This window comes from Psilocybe cubensis, chromosome 11 (genome assembly GCF_017499595.1).
Source record: "Psilocybe cubensis strain MGC-MH-2018 chromosome 11, whole genome shotgun sequence".
In the NCBI taxonomy this organism is placed as follows: Eukaryota; Fungi; Basidiomycota; class Agaricomycetes; order Agaricales; family Agrocybaceae; genus Psilocybe; species Psilocybe cubensis.
Window position 1 is genome coordinate 662,735 of NC_063009.1, and position 26,178 is coordinate 688,912.

Here is a 26,178-nt window from a genome sequence, read left to right on the forward strand (position 1 = left end):
AGTTAGAAGGCTCCATATCACTTGTCGCATCATCATCAATTTACCCTGGGCGCTTGTTTGTCCTGCTGTTCTTTCTAGGCATCCACACATACAACTGATCTCGACGAGTCTACTGTATGATTTCTTAGCGCCAAATGGTCGTGCGAACAGACCTGAACTGCTTGACCTATACCTGTGAAGGACCCATCCGATTCGCCCCGATAGCAACCCCACCTAAGTGACTAATCTGCCACTGACAATGCGACTTGCGCGGGGGCACGCGTAGCGACATTGGTACTCGTGATCTATACCATGGACTATAAAAGACACCCCCCCCAGACGAGAAGGAAGGAGCATTGCACTATCGTTGATCAGCGCTATACCTTTCGAGTCCTAAGCGAGTCAAAATTGAGCTTGAGCCCTAATATTCACCGTTAACTACTATGGCCCCAATCGAAGCACTGCTGTTTGATGTCTTCGGGACGGTTGTCGACTGGCGCGGACATGTTGTTGCTACATTGCAAGCCCTGGGTGCGCGATATGGTGCGGAGCTTGAGGGTAAATCCAGGACGCTCTCATTACGCATTCATTCTAGTTCTCAAAACAAAAATTTATATCAGGAACGGACTGGGGAAAATTCGCCCAAGATTGGTGGAGTGAGTGCTTAAAGGAGATGTACGTCTTTCAAGGTCCGGGTGCTTAATGCACTCTACACGCCTTTGGCTTTCCTATTCATCTTCCCAGTCGTTAAATCCAACTTACCCTTTCTAGAGGACGAATTGCTACAGGCACCTCGCAGGGTTCATTGAATTCTGATATCCTACACAAACAAGTACGTGGACGTGGATCTTACGCCTGCAACCGCCGCATATATGACGCTAACTACTTGGATAAAGATTTTAGACGAGCAGCTGAACAAGCCGGAATGGGCCCACGTCGGCCGGTTGTGGGATGAAACTGCGCGCCAGTCAATCAACTTCTCTTTGCATCGTCTCAGCGGTAAGCGATGTCGTTCTATGGTGGAATGTACTTGACCTCCGGGCTGACAATGGCATATTGTGTATGATTTCTGGGTTAATCAGGATGGCCTGACACAGTTGATGGTCTACACGAGCTTAGGAAGCACACCATCACTGCTGCACTATCGAATGGGAATGTCCGTCTGCTCGTCGACATGGTACTTATGTATTTCCGGCTTTACAATCATTAACCTTTTGCAAGTTGAATAATTGATTGCCCTTGCCCTTTGCAGGCCAAATTCGCAGGTCTGCCGTGGGACATGATATTCTCCACCGAGTTCTTCGACACCTTCAAACCGTGCGTACTTCTTGCTCACACATCAGTACACCCTTCAACTCCAGATATTAAAACATACTCTGCCCTTAATCTATATCACCAGAAATCCCAAAGTTTACATCGACGCAGCGCGTCACCTCTCCCTGCCCCCTGAGCACTGTGCGCTCGTTGCAGCACACATCTACGATCTGCGCGCAGCGGCCAAAGTCGGCATGCGCTCAGTGTACATCCGTCGGCCGGGCGAGGACATCGATCCGAGCACTGGTGAGTATGTAGATGTCAAGACCAAGGAAAATGGAGGGGACGTGGATTACGTGGTAGGAACGTTTTTGGAGCTGGCGGATGTTGTTAAGCGGGTTAATGCTGGGAAGTGAGGGGCAGTGAGGGGATCAAATATTGAAGCTTAGAAGAGGTGGTAATATTTGTTACTTTGAACAATCATCGTTTCCACTTGAATTCTTCCAGATTATGAACTTCATTACACTCATTGCGCCTTCTCGTAACGGCATGCGCACAGTGTACATCCGCCGGCCGGGCGAGGACATAGCACGAGAGATATGCTATTATCCGCGATGCGCTTCAACATCGAGAACAAGGCAATACGAACCAATACGCGCAGCAGAGTAAGCAGGGATCCATTCATGCCCACCTAACGATGAGCACGAGAGATATGCAATTATCCGCGATACGCTCTCGAGAGCATGCAAAACAAAACAATACACGCAGCAGAGTAAGCAGGGATCCATTCATGCCCATCTAACGATGAGCACGAAAGATATGCTATGGTCCGCGATGCGCTTCGACATCGAGAGCCGTCGTTCATGATGTGTGTGTTGAATGGTGGATTTCAGCGACATGTAAACATTGCCTGGCCAAGAAGGTTCCCCCGCGATGCGCTTCGACATCGAGAGCAAGGCAGAACCGTTGATGTTGTTGCTGTTGTTGCGGTCTGAGCGGTCAGGATGCATAAGCACGCTTAGATATATACGCACTGGTCCAAAACGTGCGATTCCGGGCGACTTTGGTGTGTTTGCGTCACTGAAGCGACGGAGAAACGTCTCGGGGCCTGATTTTGTTCCGAGCTTTGTCAATTCGAAAGCCTAATTCTGACCCTGAAAACCGTGCGATTGGTTTGTGGGCACCGACGAGCTGGATTCGAGATCAAGATCTCCAGGTAGGTGCATTGTTATTTTGCGCGTTATTTTGGATTTTGAAGCCCCTGTTCGAGTTGTAGGACAACTTTCATGAGGTGAATGTCGAATTTGAAGGCCTAGAACGCCTAGCGTATGTGGATGTGATGAATTTCAATGTAACTCGAGTGGGAGAAAGGCTACAACGGACGGACTTTTGAACCAGCAAAGTTGTATTCAATGTTCAATTGATGTTACGAAGGCGCGTTCATGGAAACAAAGTAAAAAAAGGTGGGGACCGGGTTGATCACACGAATGGTTTTTTATTTTCGCCTTGAAGATAAAGTATTGCCAGTGGCAATAGGGCCTTTCTGTGGGTGTTATTAAACGTAAATCTCTTTCTATTCGTGTGAATTTCTCGTTCAAACTCAGAACTTTGGATTCAACAAAGAGCTTTTGTGTTAATCCTCTGTTCGGTCCACCGTCCTTCGCTATGGCACTCAGACTCAACTGCTTGGTTCATGGCGACGATCGCAGCGGGATATTCACTGTCCGCGCTAATGGGAGATTAGACGTGTGCAACCTCAAGGATACAATTCTATCTCAGCCTAGGTTCTCGCACCTCGACTATGATGACCTCGACCTTCGGCATGTCTCAGGCTCATTTCTGATCAATGATGTTGGGCGAAAAGATCTTCACATCGACGACTATGTGAAACTGTCAAACGACTCGGAGAAGATTTCATCGATCTTTGAAGATATTTCCAGCGATTGTCTGCACATTCTCATTGGAAGAGTATCAACGGGAGGTGAGCTCGTTGGCATCACTGCGCACTCTTTACTCTCTTAAAACTGGCCTTCATTCTGACATCTGGTGTCTTTACTGTAGTGAACGAAAGCTCGATCAAAGATCCCGATGAATCCGAGGACGCAGGCATGCCTAACAGTGAGTAATACCAACCGCTCGCTGTCCACGGTTCATGATATTGTACATAGCCAATTGGATGTCAGTGGCTTGGGAAACCAGATACTACGGGGAAAATCACATAAATCTCCTCACAAACATACGTGAATCCATTGCCTACAATCCATATGAAAATACGTCAGCGATTATCCAATCTTCCGGCTTTGGCAAATCGCGCACTGTGGATGAAATGGCAAAACTCGTGGCGACCATCCCCATGAATATACGAGATACCAGAGACAACGAGCAAGGTCTGTCTATATGGCGTCTCTCTGTGCACCATATCCTTAATCGATTGTATTCAGGTGCCTATCCGCATCCCGATGAAGACCTTACAAAACTTTTCAAGTTGATCGCTTCAAAGGCTAGAAATCTGGATAGCGCCGTAGAGGCCTTCCATAAGTTCTTTGCAATTCTATTCCGCGAGTTTTCCAACAAGGTCGACGCGTTGCTTCAAAGCGGCAGCAATCTTTCTTTGCCTGTCCTGTTGAGGGATGACTTGGCAAAAGCCAATTCCAGGTCACTCCTCTACAAGACTGTGTGTGAGCAGTACAGTTCAGGAGCCTTTCCTGCCCCACAATCACACAATTCGCTCACGGAATTTTGCAATCTGATGGGGAAATTGCAACCAACGATAGATAACAAGAAAGACAATGTTTGGTTGATCCTTTATGTCGACGAAGCCCATACGCTAACTGAGCTCAAAATCGCTAAGGATACGGATACAAAGCCAGTTTCAACACTCTATGATGCAATGGTTAAAGCCGCTACTACATATTTCGGTTACAAATTCTTCATCCTCTTCTTGTCAACATCCTCTCGGCTCCGTCGCTTGGCAGGTCCTAGAGATGTTGCCAGGTCCGCGCGACAATTTATGCCTGAACTCGTAGCCCCGTTTACAGAAATGCCTTTCGATTGTCACCCTGAGCTACAAAATCACAAAATCAGACCAAACCTGCCACTCAAAGATATTCAGAAGCACGATTTCATAACCTATTTCGGCCGTCCATTGTATGTGTTTTAATTGACTATATGCATAGCAATGAGGCACTGACTCCTTTGAGTGCGTAGATGGGCATCGGCGTTTCTTGGGCATAATGGAGACAGGGAAACTGAAATCAGGAAGTTTGCTATCACGAAGCTTACGGGCCTGTCGCAGGTATCAGATATTTTCCGCAGTACGAATCTCATGCCAAGGCTTGCCGTCCTCGACACCCTTCTCAATCTCGAGTATTCTCCAGCGAAAATTCAGACGCGCAAGCTCTTCGATAGCATGGTCGCGCGTCATATGCGAACGGCGTTCTCTGTGCCTATAAACGGTATGCCCATGTTCAGCGGGTATCCATCAGAACCCGTACTTGCAGAAGCGGCATTGGACACCATTCAGATGACTACGAGTGCTTCCTGTCCGGAGCCTATGGCGAGATTGTATAACGAACTTTCGGACGATGCCAAAGAGGCGCTCGACGTGAGACAGCGAGGGGAGAATGTGGCCAAAATCATTCTTCTGCGTGCGTACATGGCCGCAGTCCGGGCGGAATGCGCCAACCAACAACACGAAAGCTATCCATGGAGAAATGGGTGCAGTCTTATCACCTTCCTGAAGCAGTTGACCGCCACGACATATCACTCCAGAGTGCTGGAATCAAGGCCGGACACCAAGGTTGACGGACAATGCTTAGACGAAGCGTTCAAGAACGCATGGGTGCGATTCACGCATTTTGCAAGGGGCACAGATGATGCGGCGATGACGACTTCGATGGCTTGGGTTGCGTTCGTCAGAGGCATGGCAGTGATTGGCGGGCCTGCGCAGGGCCCGGTCGACTTGCACATCCCGGTGCTCTTACACAAGGATAAACCGATCACGGAGGGCAACATGTCGGGTATTCTCGTGCAAGTCGAGTTGCGCAGAGCATGGTCTACACAGTCAACCGTGGCCATCGATGCAGACAAACTTTTCTACTTTCCCAGTCCTGAAAACCCTCGTGGATCAGTGGAACCACTTGATGAGGCGAGCAAGCGTCGGCCTTATATTTCCCTTGTCATGGAGCTCGGCAAGCCTGTCAAGCAAAAAAACCCCCCATCTTTAGTGGTTGAGGCTACTGATGATTGGATCCAAAAGGGAAAGCCACAGCCGAAGCCAGAGTCAAACCCAACGACGGGGCCGAGGTCACATAGACCTAATCTGTCTCATGTAGAATCTCAGCCTCCACCGACCAAGAAGAAATATGCGTCAGAGCGACATCCACGGTACAGTCTATTCTTCTATGGGCGATCACACAGAGTATATGGCTGCATCCCAGAAGACCAATCCACCCAAGACGCATACAATGCGCTTCTCAACATTGGTGCCGCAGCCAGCTTCATGAATATGATCGATGCCTATCCTGAAGGCCGGGATCGAAAATACGTCTATCAGTTGAAGCCATTTTGGACTATTGGAAAGGACTGCTTGCATTGGGTGGAAGATGAGTCCTTGAATTATTCAATGTTAACCAAAGCAGAGGAGAAGAGCGAAGAGGTGTTGGTTGGAGACTATACTTCGATGGGTGTTGTTGACACATCTGAAGACACCCTCGATCCTGACGCGATGCATGTCAGTAACGACTAGTGTACTTTTTCCTGGGTCAAAGTAATGTAGACTCGGACGTCGTGACTCGGTGCTTTCTTGCCGTTATTGGATGGATGTCGGAGGCGCACTTACTTTTCTGTTTAGTTTGTAGCGCCTGGTGTAAGCCTGGCGCCCCAGCCTTACGACGCCCCTTTATTACTGTTCTCCTATATCTACACACGTCTCGGACATTTTCCCTTGCTCTCGTCTTCCCGCTTTCTTCCTTACGTCCTGCACCCTCCTGTACACCCCCTTAGTCTATCGTTCAATCGCATATCGTGGTCCCGGCTAACCTAGAAAATAATCCGCGCACTCAAAAAATGTTTCCGCGCTCCAACATGTTTCTAACAGATTCACATAATAAGAAAAATACATAAATAAGTTTACGGGGAATATTTCCCCACTTGGGCAGCCATAAACAGATACAATATACAGAAAACAGGTTGAAGCTTTAGCTTGGCAGGTTGACGGGAGAGCAGTTAATAGCCACAAGACCATCTATTGAATGAGTGTTAGTATTACCATGTCTTATAATGATAACATGAGTTCATACTTGATTCAACGGTAGCGCAGCAGACAGCCTGGCCGGTGCTATTATAAAGTGCAAATCACATTTAGAAGGTTTTTCATAAGATATCATCGGAGACTCACCAGGAATTTCCACTAACACCTATGACATTGATGGGGGTGCAACTAAGACCAACGATGGTGTTTCCATCGCTCACGGTGATGCCCAACAATACGAGAAGTGAGGATGCGCTGTTGGCCGTTTCAGTGTTGCCGCAACACAGGAGGTTGGCGTTGCACTGGTTCGTAGGCGGCTGCGAAGAAACTTGCGCGGCTTTGATTATGTCTGCTGTTCTTTCTGCAAGCAGGTACACAAGCCCTTGTGAGTGTGTACTAGGGCTCCTAGGCTATGGCACGCCGACCATTCATCAAGATGATGCCATACGGGCAGCGACAGTAGAGTTTTACTCACAAAAACAGACGCATCAACGATGCGCAGTCCATCCGCGCCTTTCACCAGCAAGTCGGGGCCAACAACGCCGGAGGGGTCATCGACCATCGACATGGACGCAGTGCCGACGGGGTTCATGTCAGATATTGTGAGAGTGCGAACGTAGGCGTCGATCGACGCGTCGTCCGTGGCATTTTGGAATGCAGCGCCGAAGCGCCCGGCGATCCAGTCGCTCCATGCAGGCGCCGCTGTAAAGCGCAATACGGCTTTGACGGACTCTCGCATTGCTATAATGTCAAACGCCTCGGTGAGGTATCTGGGGTCGATGATCGGCGGGGCCAATGGATCTGCACTGGCAAGTTTAACGGTCCCAGCTATTAAAAGGCGACATGCCAATAATTAAAAACTATGGTTCACAGGAATCAGAGTGATACTCACTGGACTCTGGGCTAGTTAGCATAGTTCCAACCGTAAAATAGCTGCCTTCGTCTGGTCTAAAGGGCCCAGGCTTTTCGAAAAAAAGATTCTGTGGGTTGATGCGTGTTAGTGCCACTTGAGCATCAAAAAATACTATATACCGTCAACGCACAGCAAAAATCATCTCGTAGTGGGGCGAGTTGGGACCCGGTGCAGGGTCTTCTTCCCCTGGGTCCAACGTAATCCGGGAAAAGCCAAAGTGGTTTACAATATTATTGATAAAAAGGCCAGTTCTATTAGCGATCCAGAGATTTATTTGATCTTCTATCTGGGCCTGGTTTCGCAATAAATCGTCAAATGTCTGGTTGGCCACTGCATCTTGGACAACGAAGATGTTGGGAAGGAGTGTGTGATCATAAAGGTTGCTCCCCACCGCCGGATTGTTGATTAAAACGGTTATGTTCAGTTTTCGCAAGTCAACTGCATTTCCGATTCCGGAGAGCTGGAGGATCTGCGGCGTGTTGATAGCCCCTGCGGAAAGAATGACTTCTCGAATCGCAGTCACTGTCACTAAAAACCTGTATTAGCATGCTCCAGCCATACGTTGGAATACGGGATATCATGTCTCACATGTCAAAGTCCCATGGGCATACTGTACGCTCCGAAACGACTTAAGCCCGTTTGCGGTCGTTCCAGTCTGAACGAGCTTCAAAACGGTCGCCGAAGTTAGAATGACGAAGTTCTGCCTCGCGGCCGCAGCGAGGTAGTATCCGGTGTAGGCGCTGCTGCGCGTCCCCTCCCCGGAGCTGTTCTGAACATAGCCCACACCGAGCACAATTTGGTCCCCGCCCACCGTGTCGTTGTTGTACTGGAACTCCGAAGACGGCTGGTTGAGCGTAGCCATGACGCGAGCGTCGATGGGGAAGCTCAGTTCCGGGAGACTTGCCTGAACGTTTCCACCAAATCCATGAAGAGCAGGGATGTACTCGCCAGTGATGCTATGGCCATCAAGCGGCTGGACTATTTTGTCATACTGATAGTATTCAGCATCGAAGATTTAAAACTTATAAGCGTTCACCGGCTTTTTGTTGGCGAGTGTGTATATATGCGCACCTTTTGCACGTACTGCTTCATATTTGCCCATGACCAGGTGGGCTCCGCCGTCAAATTCGCAATCCTGTCCCAGTCCTCACTTGTGCCGAACTGGCGGATCAAATAATCTGGAGGCAGACAGAACAGATGCGGTGATCAAAGTCAGCGAATCGGGTTCCCACTGGGTCAACAGCAGCTGTGAAAGAAACAGCCTGAGCACTCGCACTCACTGATAGAACTGCATCCACCTAGCACCCTTCCGCGTGGGTACTCGAACGTCCGGAGGTTCAGACCGACTTGGGGCGAGACGGTGTAATTCCACGTGTACTGTGTCTCTGGAATATGTGTATGTATAGCGACATACGCGCATGTTGAGCTGGGCATACATACCGGGACTGAGGATCGGGCCCATGAAGGGGATGGGCATCGGCAGGTCCCCTTCGTTTCTTGGACAAACGAGTCGAAGGTTCAATTCACGTTGCGACGCCCAGAGATATATGACATACCCTCTACCAGCTTCCAAAACCAGGACATTGGTCGCGCCGTTTTCGGTCAGACGATTTGCGAGCGTCAGACCAGCCGTTCCGCCTGTCATATCACCCAATCCATATCCAACATGATTATAAGCCCACGATAATCCGACACTGAATGTTCAGGTTGCCTACCTCCAATGATCACATAGTCAAAGGACGTGAGAGGAAGGTCGGCCGGGTCGTCGATTATAATGCCCCATACACGTTGTATAGCTCCTAGCCATAACACAGCGGATGCCAGCAATGTGCTCATAGCAGCTGACGAGCGCCGAATTTCGCAGATTTACCTAGTAGAGTGACAATCAAGACGGTTCGGACGCATATGTGGTGTTACAAGTACCTGAAGATATCACTATCGGGCAGACTTTATACCCCCTGTAGCGCTAACAGCATTCTGACTTCTAGCCGACCTCGTATTTACACGCCTGTGCCTATAAACACTGTATGTTCACAGGTCAAACATTGCCAGCAAGCCTGTAGTAAGCATCATCAAAGGCTAACAGAGCAAAATTCTCATGTCGGTCCCTCTCGAGCCTCGAAGACATTCCATAATCTGACATGGAATGCTTTTTCGGCGCCTCGATGCCGAGCAGATTGTACTGTGTCTGTATCCACGGTGTATCGTAAGGGCAGTTTCGCCAGCACCAGGTTTCCGGAGCAGTGATTTTCTCGACCTGCTGAATGAACGAGAACAAGAAAAACACCACGCTTCGTACATTGGAGAGAGTTCAGTCAAGGAGAGAGTTCAATCAAAGAAGACGTGCCCCCGAGGCACCATCACTGCCACCATACCACCATACGTACTCGTAGCTCGTCTTGTTTTTCATCTGCGACTCGACCCCGCGCAAACCCCGAGCAGTTTCCCGGGCCATGTCAATGACGAACACTTTGATCTCACCTTGAAAGTACAATGTAAAGATTTCAAAACGTTTCCGCGTTTCTGGATAAAAGTGATGATAATGTATTCACCTTATCGCCATTTCAAAAAATAACCAGAAGAGGTGCAGAACAGTTTCGACTTTAGCGCATGAACTTGGGCGCTAAAGCGTCTGTGGAAATTGTTGTATGCGCCCACTTGCGGAGCTTCTCTTCCCACGAATTGCAGCCAATTGTCAACGAAGTGGTCCCGTATCACCCTGTACATTCTCGGTGGAGATGGAAGATGCCTTTCATTCGGATCTGTAAGATGCCAAAAGTAATTTGATTAGATTAAAGGTATACAACAAGAAAATATGATATGATATGGATATCAATATGGATTTACTATGGTCCGTCCGCCCAAATGACTAGGTTCTACTTCTAACTTGTCTCGAAGAGTCCGTTTTTCTGTAAGAGTCCATGCTGTTTATTTCTACTTTGATGATGATGAGGGTGTGATGTATATCACAGTCTAGGGGTATGGACGGGTCTGTCGGCGACGTTGTGGTACCGGGCCATCTCATTCTCTTTCTTTTCAAAGCCACACTTCTGGTAAAAAGCTACAAAATAAAACCCATTTCTCAGTGACCAGCGCACCAGAACAAAAGCAGTACAACCACGTACGAATGTTTTTATCACTGCAGTTCAGAATCGTCTTGTAGCACCCCGTATTTTCGCTGATAGCCGAAAGCGCCTGGATGACGCGCAGGCCGAGCTTGCGTCCCTGCATGCTCTTGTCGACTGCAATGTCCTCAATGTGCCCGACTTTGCCCAATCCACGCGTGAATTTCTGCTCAATGAAGACAGAGCCAACGCCAACGATTTGGTCCGTCCCGCGGTTCACAATGACGAGGGTGAAGTATGTGTTTGGGCACGCGCGCAGCGCGTTGAATGCTTGTTCGTACTGCGCCACGGTGAGGTCTGGTGTGGTGGTCAGCACCGAGAGTACAGAAAGGTGTGAGCGGGTAATATCGGTCTTGGCTAGCGGCCGCATCTACAGGGGTACTGGTTAAAAGGGGTGTAGAGAGGTGAGCAACGCTCAACGCACATGGAGGTCACTGCCGAGCTCTGCTTTCACCGACGCAGGAATGAGCTCCGGGGAGAACAGGAGGTCGAGTTGAGAGTCTGGAGTAAACGAAGGCATGATGTTTGCGGTGAGTGGAGAGAAGAGCTGTTGGAGAGAGTCTAATGTCTAGCGTTATATAGCGGCGTATGGAGCAAAGGCAGTGTGGGGTGCGGTGGTACTGGTGACGGTGGTTGACAAGAGGGCGTTCCTTCCCCAAATGGTAATTTTATTAATCTACTTTAGCATAGCCACATCAAGCGGCGCACTCGGCATTCGGCATATCCCGTTGAAAACCACGCTAGCGGCCAAGTCGGACTGTCAGAGAGTGGCGGCGGCTTGATGCCGTTGAACATAACTTTTAGCTTGCAACGAGCATCAGGCAACGAGACATTACAATCAACGCCGCCGCCGATGCTCAAGTAAGTAATACTTCCCCTGAATCGAGCATCGGGAATAAGTAGTTTGTAACAAATTAAATGGTCGGAGCGTCAGACTACCATCACGATGGCGCCTCTTCCAAGTTCTATACATGGTCAATTCTGCGACTGCCAACGAAAAAATATTTATCGGTTTTCCGTTCATAGGAGGGGGGGGGGGTATCCCAAACGAGAAATGACCAAAAAATGAAGAAGAAAAGGAGAGCTTCCTTATGCCTTTTTTGTGTTCAATTTGTGAAAAGAAAAGACTTGAAATTTCTTGACAATATGTACACATTCTCACAAACACAAATTTTGTGAGATACCGTGCGAAACGGTTCGCGCTGACGAGTGTCCGAGAAAGAACATATGAACATTTACCTTATACTTCGTCTGTACTCGGTTGTAATTAGATGTTTCAAATGCGGGTATTATTTTTTTCATGTAAATCAAAGAGACTCAAAAACGAGCCGCAACAAACTGCAACGCCCGTTAGTCGAGCGTGAACTGAACGCGGAAAGGCGCAAATGTGGGTGTGTTGCAGCACTTTGGCTGGCAGATAACATCCATACGGATTCTACTGAAATGACTCCATATACTGAAAATTTAAAGACACTGATGGATATATACACATTCTATATATTTCCTCTACTGCAATCTACCAAAGACTTAGAGTAAAAAGTTTGAAAAAGGGAGCTCGGGTTCTGCCGGTAACGATTTAGGTTCTAACGCCCCACCGTTGTGGAAACCTAACCCTTGGGAGAGACAAAAACATCAGATACGGCCATAGTAATTGGGGGCAAGATGTAACCCATGCTTTTGAACACTTCAGATGAATACACCCTGAGACGGCAGAGAATGAGTGTGTAGATCAAATGAGGAGGCAAGAAAAAAATCGATTCAATGCCAGGAACGAGAAAAACTCGGATTGGCAGAGAGCCTGGTGAAAGTAGAGTTCTACAAACTGGAAGAATATGATGAGCACAGCGGCAAGTTGGGGAAGGTTGAACCAAACCTTTGTAAAAACAACATTATCGACCTTGTGGTCGATGACGGTTGTCTATACGGATTCAAGTTGATCAATAATAGCTCTGATGTCCTCCATCCCAGCGTGATCTTCTTTGAAAGTAGAAACGCACCCGTCCGCATGTCTCTTCCACACAATTGACATATGGATTGATCTGACACAGTAAGAGAGGATTGATACATAATCAAATTGTGCAATATATCATAGGCTTGAATAATTTTCTGTTTGGAGGGATGAGCTCACTGGATTCATGGTTATGGATAACAGACGTCTGATTCGAAATGTAAAGTATGTCTTGTCACCCGTACGGGTCCTTCAAAGAGTCGGAAAGGGTTAACAAATAACTGACATGATACATGATCAATCAGTAGAAAGTGAAGAAATCTCTCGCCTAGAGGTAGCGGAACATGATCCCAAAAGCAAAATCTCCCTATGACCTTGTGTTTTTAATTACTCCCTTCCAACTACTATAGCACCCCAGAGGCACAACGACAGCACGCAGTTTGCTACTCAACTGTTATTGGAGTTTCAAACAGCAACTTCCTAGCATGCTCTGAGCGTGGCCTAAGTCGCACCGAAAACGGTTCTGGCATCCTACAACAAACATCATATTAGGTCCCGAAGAAAACGAAAAACCACATACATAATTGTCCCGGGCGTATATGCGTATTGGGGGAGCACCTCCCTCCCATCCTCATCGAGCGCAGGGAGTATATCACACGTCGCCAGCACCGTCGACACAATCGCAAAGAGCGTGCCTTCCGCAAGATGCTTCCCGGGGCACACACGCCGCCCAAAACCAAAGACGAGGTCATGCACAGTTTGCATCGACGCGTCGGACAGGTTGTACCGGTCGGGGTTGAATTGTGATGGGTCGGGGTAGTCTGTTGGGTTATGGAGCATGCCCCTACAGAATTTGAATTAGAGCAGGAAAGATGCAAGTGGATGTACGCACCATACATTGGGCATGATTATAGCGTTCTTCGGTATATCATACCCCTCATAAACATCGTCTTCCCGTGATGAATGCGGAATAGCTTATATATGCAAATCCCATTAGCATCAAAAAAACCAAAAAACCAAAAGTGCACACCAAAAGGCAGCCCAGGACTCCAACGGAGGACCTCGGTCATCACACACCGCACATACGGCATGTCCCGCATATCAGCGATGCAAGGGAGCCGCTCGCGCCCGAGGACAGCGTCGATCTCCGCCTGCGCCTTCTTCTGGACGTCGGGGTACATGACCATCGCCATGAGGAAGCTCAGCGCGGACGATGTGTTCTGGGGAATGATAAGATGAATGTACGTGTAAATCGTAAAGCGCGCTTGCTTACCGTGTCGAGGCCGGCGCCCATGACGGTGGTCGCGGCCCACACGAGTGTGTCTTCCTCGTCCTTTGACATTGTAGCTCCGTCCGCAGCCTTAGCTCGCAAATTGTGTGCACAGAGGTTTGGCGTGTGCGCTTTCCCCGTGTCCTGGGAGTAATGAATAATCCTCGACGGCAAGTTGTTCTCGCTGACTCACCAAGTTTGATTTAGACCACCAGTACACGTTCCACGTCGCATCCCACAGGATCTCGCGCCATTTATCCGCCGTTTCCAAAAACCCCGCACCAGGCATCCACCGCGGCATGTATTTCACTGACCAACACAAAGCGCTCCCGGTGAACAACCCATTGCAAAAAAAAAAAAGAATAGAAGTCGTATGACGCACGCGCAGGGATAAAATCGACCATAAAGTTCCCTGGCGCAGAGGCCACCGCAAAATTCGCGATCGCCGCCAACGGCGCGGTCAAAAACGGGTCCGTGGGCGACTGGACATTGTACCCATACGCAATACGGACTATAATCGTGCCTATCCTCCTATACACATCGCACACAGCTCGAGTCAACACTCGAACTCGAAATACACTCATAAAATCAAATTAAATCAAGCTGCGCGGTGTACTCACAACTTCATCTCCGCGAACAGCTCCTCCGCACGCATCTGCCGCCGCCGCGTTCCCGAATTTGAATTTGAATCCTGCGCGTCGAGCAAACGCCGCACGAGCAAGCGCGCCTCGCGTTCCTGCACGGCGTGATACCGCGCGACCGGCCCGCCAGCCGCGAACTCCTGCGCGACGATACGGCGCTGTGCGCGCCACCGCGCGTTGTACGGCAGGAGCGTGAAGGACTCGTCGTAGCGTACCCTATAGAATCATGTCATTTCTCCAGGATAATTGACCGTCAGCGAGGTTAGGATTAGGACAAGTTAATATAGAGAGAGAGCGGTAGCGTACAGATCGCCTGCCATGACCTTGTAGTAGTAATTCGAATTCGAAGTCGCATGAAAACGTCAGTCAATGTGTCAACGTCCGATTCTCAATAACCCGACAAATCCACATGCGCGTGCGCCGTGGAATGTTATGTGGATTGGTGTGTGTGCACTCACAAAGTGTGGTCTGTTTGAATATATCGCGGAGCGCATGTCGAGGAGGTCGACGGCGGCCTTGCGCGAGTTGAGGATGATGAGCGGTTTACCGATGACATCGACGTGGATGATCCCGCCTGCTCGTATATTCCACGTCAATCAATTTCATTTCATTTCATCTTCGTGTTCACGTAGAAGCACGTGGAAACAGGGAAAAGAAGGAGGACGCGCACGACGCACCGTACTTTGTGCCCCACTCCGCGAACACGGCCCACATATCCCGCGTTGGCATCTGGTGCGCGTTGCCGATGATTGGCAGGCGCGGAGGGCCTGGGGGAAGATGGCGTCTTCTCTTACGCTGGAGTGGATTCCATGGCACGTTAAAGAAGAAGAGGAGGGCTCCCGTAACGAGGAGGGAAGCAACTGTGGGGGAGGGAAGGGAAGGGAGGATGGACATGGTGTCTCGCGAGTGGCAAGGCGCGACTGGTGGTTATTGAGGAAATTACTTAAACTTAAAGAAGTCTAAGCTCAGCTCGGGATGATGCCTTTATAACATCACGTCAGAATCAAAGTAGCCTACTACGCAAATACTATTGACCGTCAATTGACCGGGTTACGAGATATCTGAGGAGTCTTTAGAGGCTGTTTCGACCCAATGGTGTCTGTGCTAAGTAACGGTGAATTACTTCAATGCATGAATAGGCTTTTGCGCGCACAGTTCAATGCTCCGTCAATGCTCAGTCAGTATTTACAAGCATGTGGAGGTTGTACTTGTATTCTTGGCAAAATCAGGTCGAGCCGATGGAGTACTAGGACGCTTGCCGCCCGCGCCTTAAAACCACAATGAAAGCGATGTAGATTGGATGGAGTAAAAATGTAGTCCATGGTCCATAAGTGCTACATAAAGTAACATGAAGTATAGACAACAATACGTAGGAGTCTGGACCATGTGTTTGGGCGCATCGAACAGAAAGAGAATTAGAAAGAAAGGAATGAGATTGAAGGAGGAGAGATATTGATAGCCGCAGAAACGAGAAAGACAGAGAGAGAGAGGAAATGCGAACGCAGAGGCGGAATGGTGTATGATATATGAGTGTTTATGCGCAGAGAACGGCACGTTCAACGAGTCTTGGAAACCGTAGATGTTTCCTGATTATTCCCATCGATGTTTTTCAAATCATTCAGCTAGCTGCGGGGTGTCTTGATACTCGTTCGAAGAGAGAGCTTCTAAGATTGCCAGATGAAGGTGATCTGGTCACTGGTGAGGCCACAACAAAGTTACCATTTACATTCTCATTTACTGTTCATTGGTGCCGGCTGGAGATCCTGTGGTCGATAAACTGAATCCCAAAAAACCCTCACTCCTAAGGATCAAGTAACCACGCCCATTTATCCGATCGAGGCCTAATTGTCATGGGGAATGGTTTTGGCCGCCTGTAGAGGAACACATATTCAGACTTCCCCGAACTAATATCATCATGAAAAGAAACGAAGGTAAACCCACCTAATAAAACCATCATAGAACGTCAACGTAGGCGCCTCGCCCGTAGACGAGCGTTTCGGCTCTATATCGAAGCAGGTGATCACCGTCGACACAGTAATGAAAAGTACGGCTTCTGCGAACTGTTTGCCTGGACACGTTCTAGCGTGTAACGAGCGAGGGTAATCAGATTTGAATTCAGTAGGCATGCTGTGAGACAGGCGTACCTTCTCCCAAATCCCCAAGTCATATTCATGACCTCCCGACCCCGAGCGCCATTTTCGCCCATAAAACGTTCTGGTTTGAAGGAATAGGGATCTGGGAAGATCTCTGGATCATGATAGATGAGCCTGTTTATAGTGCCGTTTAATTTATTAAACCAAGTTAACGCTGTATTTTGAACGCACCATACGTTGGCACAGATCATTGAGCCTTTGGGAATTAGTATTCCGTCGTAGATATCGTCTTTAGCCACCCCGTGAGGTAGACCTGAGGTACAAATACTCAAATTAGAACCATTATCATGGATTTTTGTTTCAAAAAGTGTTTAACTAGCTCACCGAGCGGGGTAACGGTGTTGTACCTCAACACCTCCAAAATGATCGCGGTAATGTACGGAAGCCTCTCCCAGTCATCGAAAGTCGGAAGTCTCTCCGTCTCAGTGACATTGTCAATGCCCTCCTGCGCACGCCTCATAACCTCGGGGTGTAGTGCCATGAGAGCAAAGAAACAGCGTAGGGTGCAACTCGTCTCTGCATAAATCATCAATTTAACGTCCGTGGAGGGAAAGCAACAACTCACAGAATCCGTAGCTGCTGCGTACATGACGGATGCGCAATCCATTATGAGCTCTTCTTTTTTCTCGACCTCAATTGGAGAGAGAGATGTCTCGGAGGAAATTGTGTCGAGAGAGGTAGACACAAAGCAAGGCACAGCTGTACCGTCATCCTTTTGAAATGTAGAGTACAAGGTCGAGTTAGATCATGAACAACGCTGAAAGTAGGAAGAGAACGTACGATCATGTTTCTTGAGCGCTTGAACGGGTCAACTCTGCACGCGTTAAAGACGTGCTTGATTTCATCTACAGTCTTTCTGAATCCCGAAAGCGACAGTAGATTCGGCCAGTTTTTTACTGTCGACTATAAGTATCAATGATTTAAGCGTGTTTGAGTGAGCCTCTTACAATTAGGCCCGATTTCAATTAGGAATGCCAGGGGTCCGTTAAGCTCCTCAGCCTGCTTGAACGAACGCTCCATTTCGTGGACGATGGGGTCGTCAGTCCCGGATACGCGATACCCATATGTCCCCAATAGTATCGAGCTAGAGGTGTGCCTATAGAACAATTCTTAATGCACCGCCCAAAAATGGTACAAGAGAGAGAGAGAGAGAGAGACTGACTGCTTGATGTGGTCATCGAGAGCATCTGGTCGTCTCAACAAGTTTGCAGCCAACACGCGGGACTCTTCCTGTTGATGATGTCGGTGCTTGACAGACGCCGGGCCGGAGAAATATCGCTGGACAGTCGCCCGCCGGACGCGGTGTGGTTCACCTGAGATGTAAGTGAGGACCCAATCGAGGTCGCAGCTACGACGATGGTATATGTGAGTGTGCCTTTAAACTGTGATGCAAGTTTATGATTTACAGTTCCTTCATGGCCATGAGCGGGCGGTTCGAGTAAGTTGCTGATCGCTCCTCCAAAAGCTCCCGGATGGCCTTCAGCGAGTTCAGCACGATCATGGGCGTTCCTAGCATGGTGAGATATGTGATTGGACCTAGTACAGCTAGTGTTACAAACGTGTTTACTGGTAATGAGTCCCGACGAGGCCTACCGTATTTCTTCGCCCAAGCTTCGTACACAGGCCATTCGTCTTTCTGGGGAATCTGGAACATGTTGCCGACCAAAGGAAGTGGACGTGGTCCCGGCGGAAGTGGTGCTGGTCCTCCATTGCTTCGTGACAGCAGATACACTATCCATACACCGCCAGCAGCGAGGACAGCCTTATCCGTACTACTGAGAGATGTCAGAAATGTTGATATAGTGCTGGACATCGCTCAGACAGATAACCAAGTTCAGAATAGAGAATGGGATGCGGAGAGAGGATAAGCGCGAAAGCAGCGCCGAAGATATGTTATGACTGGTTTACATTGGTTCTTGTCATGCACGGCCCTTGCCACAATCCTGTCCTCAGAAATTACGGCATCTTATAAGTGCCACATCATAATTTCGAGAAGGGGTTATCACTTTTTTGATCGAAAACTACTCCGGCTTTATTGCATGTAACGGCCTGAGAACATAAAAGTGAAGTCTTCAATTGAAATCAGCTAATGATAGGCTTGAGTCTATCTATTTTGACCGAAGCGCTCAGTCTCAAAAATAGATAAGGTGTCATGTTGGATTTGTGCCTCATACACCGTGCAAAACCGCATATTTCTCGCAAAGGTAACTTGAGCACTGGTACTAAAACTAGTTGTTGATGTTCTTTAACCCATCCCGATAAATGAAATACTACCCGTAGCCCATTAGCACTTCTTATGATCTAACATAACAAAGTAGGATTATAGCATTATTATAGTTGCGAGAGCATAAAGGTCGGCAAGTTTGTACTAAGAATACAGCAGTCTAGACCCATGTGGTGCATTATTAGAATTATAAAGGAAGAAAAGGAGAAAGGACGAGGAAAAGAGTGTGTGAGAGAAGAGTGTAAGAAGAGTGTGAGAAAAGAGAGACAGAGGAAATAGCAGAGTCAGTCATATAGGAGCCCGACAGAGTCCACAGCTGTCGCCGTCGAGAAACCTTGAGCTTGAGATATCATAGCAGTCTTGGAGGTGTCGTTTCTTCACCTTTTTTTATCTTCATGTTCCTGGTCAGTAAATGGAGCATCCATAAGTCTTCAAGAAAACTGTCGTTGTCGCCAGAATGCGCCAGATCACTGAAGCTGCCAGAAGGTGGCCCGAGTCGATGAGGCGATAACATTACCATTACCATTCACATTCTCAATCACTTTTTGGCGGATGCAGAATTCCGTGGCCGATACACTAAACGGAAAAGAGAAAAATGTGTGCACCTTGCTTCAGCAAAACACACCGAATTCGTACGGTAAAGTAATAAAAGCACACACCAGGAGGAACAGTATCGCGGGACTCCCATGGCCGTTCCTTACCATCTTCCGTCGTCTTGAACAGCTCGCCGGAGGGGGTACACACCATCACCCACCCATGCCCGCACTCGATGGTGTATGCTGTGTTGAAGACGCGTGCGAACGCGTGCAATTCCTCCGGGTGGTCTTTGAGAAGGTATGCGACGTCTTCAATGCATGCGAGTTCGTCGCCGTTCGGCAGCTCTCTGTATATAAAGAAAAGATAGAAAGAGGTTATTGCGGATCGTAGAATAAAAGGGAACTCTCACTTTGTCTTTGATTTTTCTAGTGTCCACAGGATAGAATCAAATTGCGTTAAAATTGATTCCTCGCCGATCCTCCTGCAGTACCCCCGCAAAGCCTCGACGTACTTTCCAAAATTCACTTCTGAATCTTGCTGCTCTTGCTCGACGGTGAATTGTGTTCCGGCTTGAGCTTGAGCTTGGGCTTGCGGCAGTGGCGGCGGCATCACAACCTCAGCCTCAGCCCGCGGACAGCTCAAATATCGCTCCTTTAAATTCGACTGAGAGGCCGACCGGGCTTTCTTTCTCTTTGAAGGACGAGATACGAGCTCACGCTTCCCTCCAACCGTTCTCTTCAACACCCCACCGTGTTCTTCTACGTCATCCTCCGCCGACAACTCGGGCACGGACTCTGAGCATGTGCTCGTGCTCGTGCTCGTGCTATTAGAGCTGGAGCTCGAGGAAGAAGAAGAGGAAGAGGAGGAGGAGAAAGTCAGTGTGTAGTACCTGTGAAACCCATTACCCTGCGGAAAATTCCCATATGCATGCATTTTAGGCCGCCGCGGTTGGCGGAGGTCGGGATTGGTGTGTGGACTTTGCTTGTTCTGAGTCCAAAGGGGCTCGAATACGAGTGGGGGTATGGGGGTGTGCCATGTAGCTGGTCGGAGTCGAAGGGTTGGTTTCCGAGTGTGGTAATTGGGTAAACGGGCAGTGGCGGCGGCGGCGGCGGTGGTGGTGGAGGAGGAGGAGGAGGAGGAGGAGGAGGAGGAGGAGGAGGTCGTGATTGTGGTGAAGGGAACTTGGGAGGAATTATGGATCAGAGGAGCTTCTGCATCTGTGTAAAAATGAGGAGTCAGCTTCGATGATGATGATGATGCACACAACAACGAGGACGACGACGAAGATGTGTATGCACGGGGATCAAGGTTAGGCGTTGCATATTTGTCGGCGTCCTCAAGTTCACGCACGCGCACACGTTTTTTGTGGGTGGTGTATGCACGGCGGGGATCAAAGCTAAGCGGCATTGCAAATTCCTCAGCGTCTTCACGCACGCGTTTTCTGTGGGTGGCAGTTGCACCACCCGACGAGGTTGCAATTCCAGCTTGTAGCGGGAGTGATGTCCCCGTAGCGCAAGCTCCCGCATCGGAATGATGCGCGTTAGCATCATTAGACGCCGAAGCAGTTGGGTGTGGCGCGCGGGTAGGCGGCGCTTGTTCTTGTATCCGATCTTCACCTGGGTAACACGCTTCACAACGACATCGAACTCCTGTATCAGGTTCTGCTGATATTACAGAAGCAAAACAAGAAGAAGAAGAAGAAGAAGAAGAAGAAGAATTCGAAGGCACTTGAATCCGTTTTCTATACCCGACTCGCAGACTCAGAGGCAAAGCAGCCGGCGATGCATCAGCGACACTGATGTACGGGCGCAGCACGCTTCCTTCACCCTGCCTCACACTCCACGTCTGTGGGCGGGGTAGCGCGCGGCTGCTAAAAAGTTGCCGGGCAGGGGGTGGCGCAGCTTCTGCTTCTGCTCCTGCTTTGTAGCCTACTGGTGTCATAGGCGAATGCGACCATGTCGCGGATGTCAAGCTCGAGTGGGGGATGGAGTCCGAGCGATAGGGATGTGTCAAGGGAGGGAAGGGAAGTGGAGTGGGAGGTCGAGCTGTGGATAGATCAGCGTCAGCTTCTACCTGCATCTCTGCCTCTGCTGACGTACGCGTATGTGAACTGGGCGCATTGCTGCGCGTCATACTACTCTTCTTTTCCTGCTTTGGTTTCGCTATCCGAGCTGGTTTTGGTGGTTTGGGTTGAGAGCGAAAGCGGGAGGTGTAGGTCTTCCCTACATGTGGAGGCTGCTCTGATACTGGTAGAACGACGATCCTGGGTGGGTACTGAGGCAGGGGCAGCGGCCGTGGCAGGTGCAGTTCCGGATGCAGTTGCTGATTTGAATGATACTGAAGAGTTGGAGGAGGGCCTGTGATTGTGGATACTGCATTCACCGCCTGTGGTGCATGCCTGGGCGGTTCCGTCCGTTTGTCAAGGGCGAAGACACCGCTAGAACCCTGATCCACCATCCTACCGTTAATATTGGGGAACTGAGAGTTTGACTCTGCAGATACTTTCGGATGGCCCGGGGTGATATACCACCAGGGATTGGGCGCTGAGGCATAAATGTTGGATGAGAAGACCTGTCTCCCGTCAGACATAGTCAAACAATTGTTCAAGTGGGCACGCTTGTGGGCTTGGATGAGCTGGAAGTCTGGGGAAATGGAGAGGGAACAGTTAAGACACGGTACTCGCTCCCTGTATGACGATAGTTACGCTTGGTTATAAGTACACGGATGTTGTACTAGACTTTAAATATTCCTATATGTTTTCTAGTGAGCAGCGAAATGGAGTTTAAGTGGTTGACTCATGATAGGTTCTTTATCGATGGGATCAATCTTTTGTGCATAGACATCTTTGCGAAGCAGGGATAATGAGTCAAGGGACCGAGGCGTCAACGAAAAGGAGTTAAATCTTGACACTCCTCGTTATTCTTGGTGAGAATACCTAGTGCAATTAAGGAAATAATCTGCTATGTATTTTTATAGATCTTCAGCGCGGCCTGGAAGACGCTCATGGATGGGAAGAAGAACCTGTAGATCAGGGTCGAAGATGAACTTTTTGGAACTATCTTCGGCGGCCAGCCACTCACACACCACCTCGAGGTTTGAAGTTGCGTCAAGGCATTTTTTTTTTCTGTTCTCGGACCTGCATTATATGTAAACACGAGGTTGAATATTAAGCACTTACTAGGATCCTCGGGGCTTTCGCTCCTGTCAGACTATCATCGGAGTGCATCCACAAGCAACCCACAAGTAAAAAATAGAACTTGAACCTGAATCTAAGGCTCCAACCATTTAGTTTCCGTTTAAAAAATATTATAAAATAAACGGAAAGGGTAGGAAACTGTTTACAAACCGTTTACAAATGTTTGTAAACGGTACAGAATGTCACAGCCAGTCACGCGGCATCTGAATTGGTGTCGAGAGTATATTTTTATAGCAAATAAAGGACAGTAGACTACGCAAGTTGTCGCAAGACACGGTCAAAAATACCGGCTCTAATCCACATCTTTGAGAGCAAAGACTCAGTGATAGTTTGAGCTTTCAACATCAACTAAACAGACAGTAGATTACAAAGCAATGTAAACCAATACAATAAATTTTTTGTCTTACAAATGCACCCAAATTTCGGGGCCCGGTTTACAATGTTAAGTAATATTTTTATTAGCTTTACAATATCCAAACAATTATTTGTTTTACCCTGCAAAATCAAGTAAGAATTTTCGTATGTTTACGACAAGTCCGGTTGACCGGCCATTACATAACCGGTCGACATAGGGGCCGAATGTCTTGCCCCGGCGCGTGTATTAAATATAACATACGATCGCTCATTTGAAGTTTCACACACGGTAAGCGTTGTATTTCCATACGTATACATCAAATAAACACGCTAATCCGTTAAAAAATCGTCGATATCGAGCTCATCGTCGACGACGATGACCAAAACGGGCGTGGAAAAGCGCGCCGCAGTCGTCAACGATGGCGGCGCGCTTCTTTTTTTCAACACCATCACCACCACCACCACCACCACCACCACCACCAAACCCGCCACAGCGCGCCAGCAACTCGTCACCGTCATATAACGAGATCACCGAAGACTGGAAATGGATGAGAATGGTGAGTCTTCAATATTAAAAGCATGAACTAACTGTTAATTTTTTTTTGCACTCCCAGGAGTACAATTCGGCCTCGCGATCGATCGCGACGGCCTCAGGCTCAACGTCGCCGTCGATGGCCGCAACGGGCACGCAAAAATCAGCGTCAACGTCGATACCGACAACAAGGTCGAGATCCTTGTCAGCGTAGAAGAGCCCGCGACCGGGCGAGTCGACACCGAACCCGTCGTTTCGACCCACGGCGAAATTCGAGAGCGGGAGGAACAGGTTGTCGCAGTCAAAAATCGTATCGAGGACTCGGGGACCGTCGAAGACAGCGACGTCGAGATGCGCGATGGGGAGGGGGATGATCAGGACGTTGAGATGATGGAATAAAGGGCCCGTTCGACAGGCACTCTGAGTTTACCGTGACGCGTGTACAATGAAATCAAGTTTTATTTTTCAAAACACATCCATGTGAGATTTATATACCCCTCCCTCCCCGTATCGACGCCTCTTTGTATCTGGACGAACACGCACACGCGTGGCGCGCGCATACGCAACACACGCGTGGCGCGCGCATCAAACGCGTGGCGCGCGCATACGCAGCACACGCGTGGCGCGCGCATACGCAACACACGCGTGGCGCGCGCATACGCAACACACGCGTGGCGCACGCATACGCAACACACGCGTGGCGCGCGCATACGCATCACACGCGTGGCGCGCGCATCAAACGCGTGGCGCGCGCATCACACGCGTGGCGCGCGCATCAAACGCGTGGCGCGCGCATCAAACGCGTGGCGCGCGCATACGCAACACACGCGTGGCGCACGCATACGCCTCAAACGCGTGGCGCACGCATACGCCTCAAACGCGTGGCGCGCGCATACGCAACACACGCGTGGCGCGCGCATACGCAACACACGCGTGGCGCACGCATACGCCTCAAACGCGTGGCGCGCGCATACGCAGCACACGCGTGGCGCACGCATACGCAGCACACGCGTGGCGCGCGCCAGGCACGTCCAGGTCGAAATAGGCTGCGGAACTGGGTTGGGGGCGATGCTTGGTGCTGTCCTTATCGCTGAAATATAAGGGCGGTATCGTGTCGGGCTGCAGCTAAGGTGGTGTATGAGGGTTGATGTGAGGGGGGTAAGGCACACATACGTAGTTGCACAATGAGAGAGTAGAGCCCAAAGGGCGTACAGCGATGTATAGGGATGTTACAATAAAATTTCAGTTAAATATCAATACATTTCCTTACCGAATCACGCGAAAATCAAGAAAAGTATTGTGTATTACTCGCCAAGACAAGGATACACCTAAAAAGGTGTTAGTAGAGGTACAAGAGAATCAACGACAGACTCACATAAAGCTACAGTTAGTATTCAGCGAACCCGAGTTCATCGAGGTCACCCCGGTCCTCATCCTCGTCGCTTTCCTCCTCCTCCTCCTCCTCCTCTTCAGAATCGGTATGCTGGTCGCTGTCGTCTTCATTGTCATCAGAATCGGCGCTGTTTTCAGGTGCCACTTCAGCCTGGTCCTGAGCGTCTTGCTCCTGGTCTGAGGCCCCATCTGGTTCCAGATCAGGATCGGGAGCTTCATGTGCCTCGCGGCGTTTTTTGCGAGAGGCAATGTCATCTGCACGTCGGTCTTGCCTAAGAGAATCGGTAGCGGCTCGCGTGCTAGCGTGGCCAACTCCACCCCCTCTGTACAGCATGACCATGTCGCGATCCACAAAACTGTAAAAAATTAGTAAAGGGTAAGAAGTGACTAAATGTACTCACAAATTGACATAATATCTCTCCCATTCTTCCCCTTCATTATTTTCTTTGCTTCTATAAGCTACAGATGGGCCGAGAGTCGGTATTTTTCCAAGAATGAAGCGAGGGATCAAATGGGTTGCACGAATTACGAGGGATGGGTCCACAAAACCAAACGACGCAGAGTCATTGATATCACCAAACGCCAACTGTGGAAGCCTTCTATATTTCCAACCGTAATGGCAATCTTCACAAACACCCAGCCATCGGACATGAAGAAAATCCACTTTGTGCTTGGAGGCACGGTAGTAATCATCAGGGGTAGATATTACCACATTGGCGTGGTAGATTCCAATGATACGGGCATACCAATAAGGATGAACCTGCTGATCTGCACCTTTGTTGCTAGCGAGTACCATGATGTCACATCGGGAAGAGTTTGGCTTCAAGGTATCTTGTATTCGACGCATATCATACGAAGTATAGTTGATGCGTAGAACCTGATGTTCGTAAATTCGGTCACCGAGTATTGTGATTTGGAGTCGCTCATGGGTACCAATGCTATCACTGAATTCGTTTACCCCTGATAAGCGGGCATAAAGGTGAGTTTTGAGACGAAGCATAAAGTCCTAAATACGACATTGAGTATATAAAAACAAGCGAAAAATCCGGCTTACCCTTGTCGCCGGATCGTTTTGGTTTTGTGACATCCAGGGTAGTATATCTAACTTTCGACGCACGTCTGATGAGATGTGATAATGTAAATCAGGAGGAGTGGGCTCCAGTAACTCCCTGTCCTCACGCAGCAGCTTGCGTATCTCGACACGGTTAGTGCGGTGTACCACACGTTCTCGGTAGATGTGTTTGGCGATACCTCGAATATGATCACCTTTCTTGACCCGTTTGTAGAAGAGTTTCGCTCTCTTGTGCTCGCTTTCGCCCATCTGAGTGCTCGTGCCGTCAGTGGTGCCAAATTGGCGAATGGAATCGACGTAATCGGGAAGGGAATGCAATTTGTACGTTTGCATATTG

The 26,178-nt window shown here is 49.0% G+C and overlaps 10 protein-coding genes across 10 annotated transcripts; 3 read left to right on the top strand and 7 right to left on the bottom strand.

The window, feature by feature from the left end:
* Positions 1–422: 422 nt before the first annotated feature.
* On the top strand, positions 423–1,649 carry JR316_0011372 ((S)-2-haloacid dehalogenase; the record flags this gene model as incomplete). The annotated part of the gene is made up of 7 exons (XM_047897028.1): positions 423–537; positions 600–654; positions 751–811; positions 876–978; positions 1,062–1,156; positions 1,232–1,296; positions 1,379–1,649. 7 exons carry the CDS (start codon positions 423–425, stop codon positions 1,647–1,649), a joined length of 765 nt encoding a protein of 254 aa, XP_047743437.1.
* A 1,249-nt stretch (positions 1,650–2,898) lies between these two features.
* Positions 2,899–5,980, top strand: JR316_0011373 (uncharacterized protein; the record flags this gene model as incomplete). The annotated part of the gene is made up of 5 exons (XM_047897029.1): positions 2,899–3,214; positions 3,295–3,351; positions 3,402–3,620; positions 3,675–4,380; positions 4,441–5,980. The coding sequence occupies 5 exons, from the start codon at positions 2,899–2,901 to the stop codon at positions 5,978–5,980; spliced, it is 2,838 nt and encodes a 945-aa protein (XP_047743438.1).
* A 451-nt stretch (positions 5,981–6,431) lies between these two features.
* JR316_0011374 (Pyranose dehydrogenase 3) lies at positions 6,432–9,233 on the bottom strand (the record flags this gene model as incomplete). The annotated part of the gene is made up of 12 exons (XM_047897030.1): positions 6,432–6,478; positions 6,534–6,571; positions 6,632–6,894; positions 6,960–7,312; positions 7,377–7,464; positions 7,528–7,925; positions 7,986–8,388; positions 8,469–8,575; positions 8,678–8,782; positions 8,838–8,893; positions 8,954–9,035; positions 9,113–9,233. 12 exons carry the CDS (start codon positions 9,231–9,233, stop codon positions 6,432–6,434), a joined length of 2,061 nt encoding a protein of 686 aa, XP_047743439.1.
* Positions 9,234–9,435: 202 nt separating this feature from the next.
* On the bottom strand, positions 9,436–9,852 carry JR316_0011375 (uncharacterized protein; the record flags this gene model as incomplete). The annotated part of the gene is made up of 2 exons (XM_047897031.1): positions 9,436–9,654; positions 9,781–9,852. 2 exons carry the CDS (start codon positions 9,850–9,852, stop codon positions 9,436–9,438), a joined length of 291 nt encoding a protein of 96 aa, XP_047743440.1.
* A 511-nt stretch (positions 9,853–10,363) lies between these two features.
* On the bottom strand, positions 10,364–11,042 carry JR316_0011376 (putative glucosamine 6-phosphate N-acetyltransferase 2; the record flags this gene model as incomplete). The annotated part of the gene is made up of 3 exons (XM_047897032.1): positions 10,364–10,458; positions 10,523–10,892; positions 10,947–11,042. The coding sequence occupies 3 exons, from the start codon at positions 11,040–11,042 to the stop codon at positions 10,364–10,366; spliced, it is 561 nt and encodes a 186-aa protein (XP_047743441.1).
* Positions 11,043–12,913: 1,871 nt separating this feature from the next.
* On the bottom strand, positions 12,914–15,275 carry JR316_0011377 (Cytochrome P450 monooxygenase 105; the record flags this gene model as incomplete). The annotated part of the gene is made up of 11 exons (XM_047897033.1): positions 12,914–13,001; positions 13,051–13,314; positions 13,363–13,444; positions 13,501–13,690; positions 13,744–13,884; positions 13,934–14,049; positions 14,123–14,271; positions 14,361–14,597; positions 14,688–14,704; positions 14,840–14,955; positions 15,059–15,275. The coding sequence occupies 11 exons, from the start codon at positions 15,273–15,275 to the stop codon at positions 12,914–12,916; spliced, it is 1,617 nt and encodes a 538-aa protein (XP_047743442.1).
* A 907-nt stretch (positions 15,276–16,182) lies between these two features.
* JR316_0011378 (Cytochrome P450 monooxygenase 208) lies at positions 16,183–18,347 on the bottom strand (the record flags this gene model as incomplete). Its single annotated transcript, XM_047897034.1, has 10 exons — positions 16,183–16,252; positions 16,323–16,460; positions 16,526–16,648; positions 16,706–16,787; positions 16,859–17,048; positions 17,100–17,246; positions 17,315–17,430; positions 17,482–17,630; positions 17,697–17,882; positions 17,941–18,347. 10 exons carry the CDS (start codon positions 18,345–18,347, stop codon positions 16,183–16,185), a joined length of 1,608 nt encoding a protein of 535 aa, XP_047743443.1.
* Positions 18,348–19,296: 949 nt separating this feature from the next.
* Positions 19,297–21,884, bottom strand: JR316_0011379 (uncharacterized protein; the record flags this gene model as incomplete). Its single annotated transcript, XM_047897035.1, has 3 exons — positions 19,297–19,334; positions 19,418–19,641; positions 19,705–21,884. 3 exons carry the CDS (start codon positions 21,882–21,884, stop codon positions 19,297–19,299), a joined length of 2,442 nt encoding a protein of 813 aa, XP_047743444.1.
* A 1,505-nt stretch (positions 21,885–23,389) lies between these two features.
* Positions 23,390–23,776, top strand: JR316_0011380 (uncharacterized protein; the record flags this gene model as incomplete). Its single annotated transcript, XM_047897036.1, has 2 exons — positions 23,390–23,402; positions 23,460–23,776. 2 exons carry the CDS (start codon positions 23,390–23,392, stop codon positions 23,774–23,776), a joined length of 330 nt encoding a protein of 109 aa, XP_047743445.1.
* Positions 23,777–24,764: 988 nt separating this feature from the next.
* On the bottom strand, positions 24,765–26,174 carry JR316_0011381 (uncharacterized protein; the record flags this gene model as incomplete). The annotated part of the gene is made up of 3 exons (XM_047897037.1): positions 24,765–25,125; positions 25,171–25,775; positions 25,824–26,174. The coding sequence occupies 3 exons, from the start codon at positions 26,172–26,174 to the stop codon at positions 24,765–24,767; spliced, it is 1,317 nt and encodes a 438-aa protein (XP_047743446.1).
* Positions 26,175–26,178: the final 4 nt, after the last annotated feature.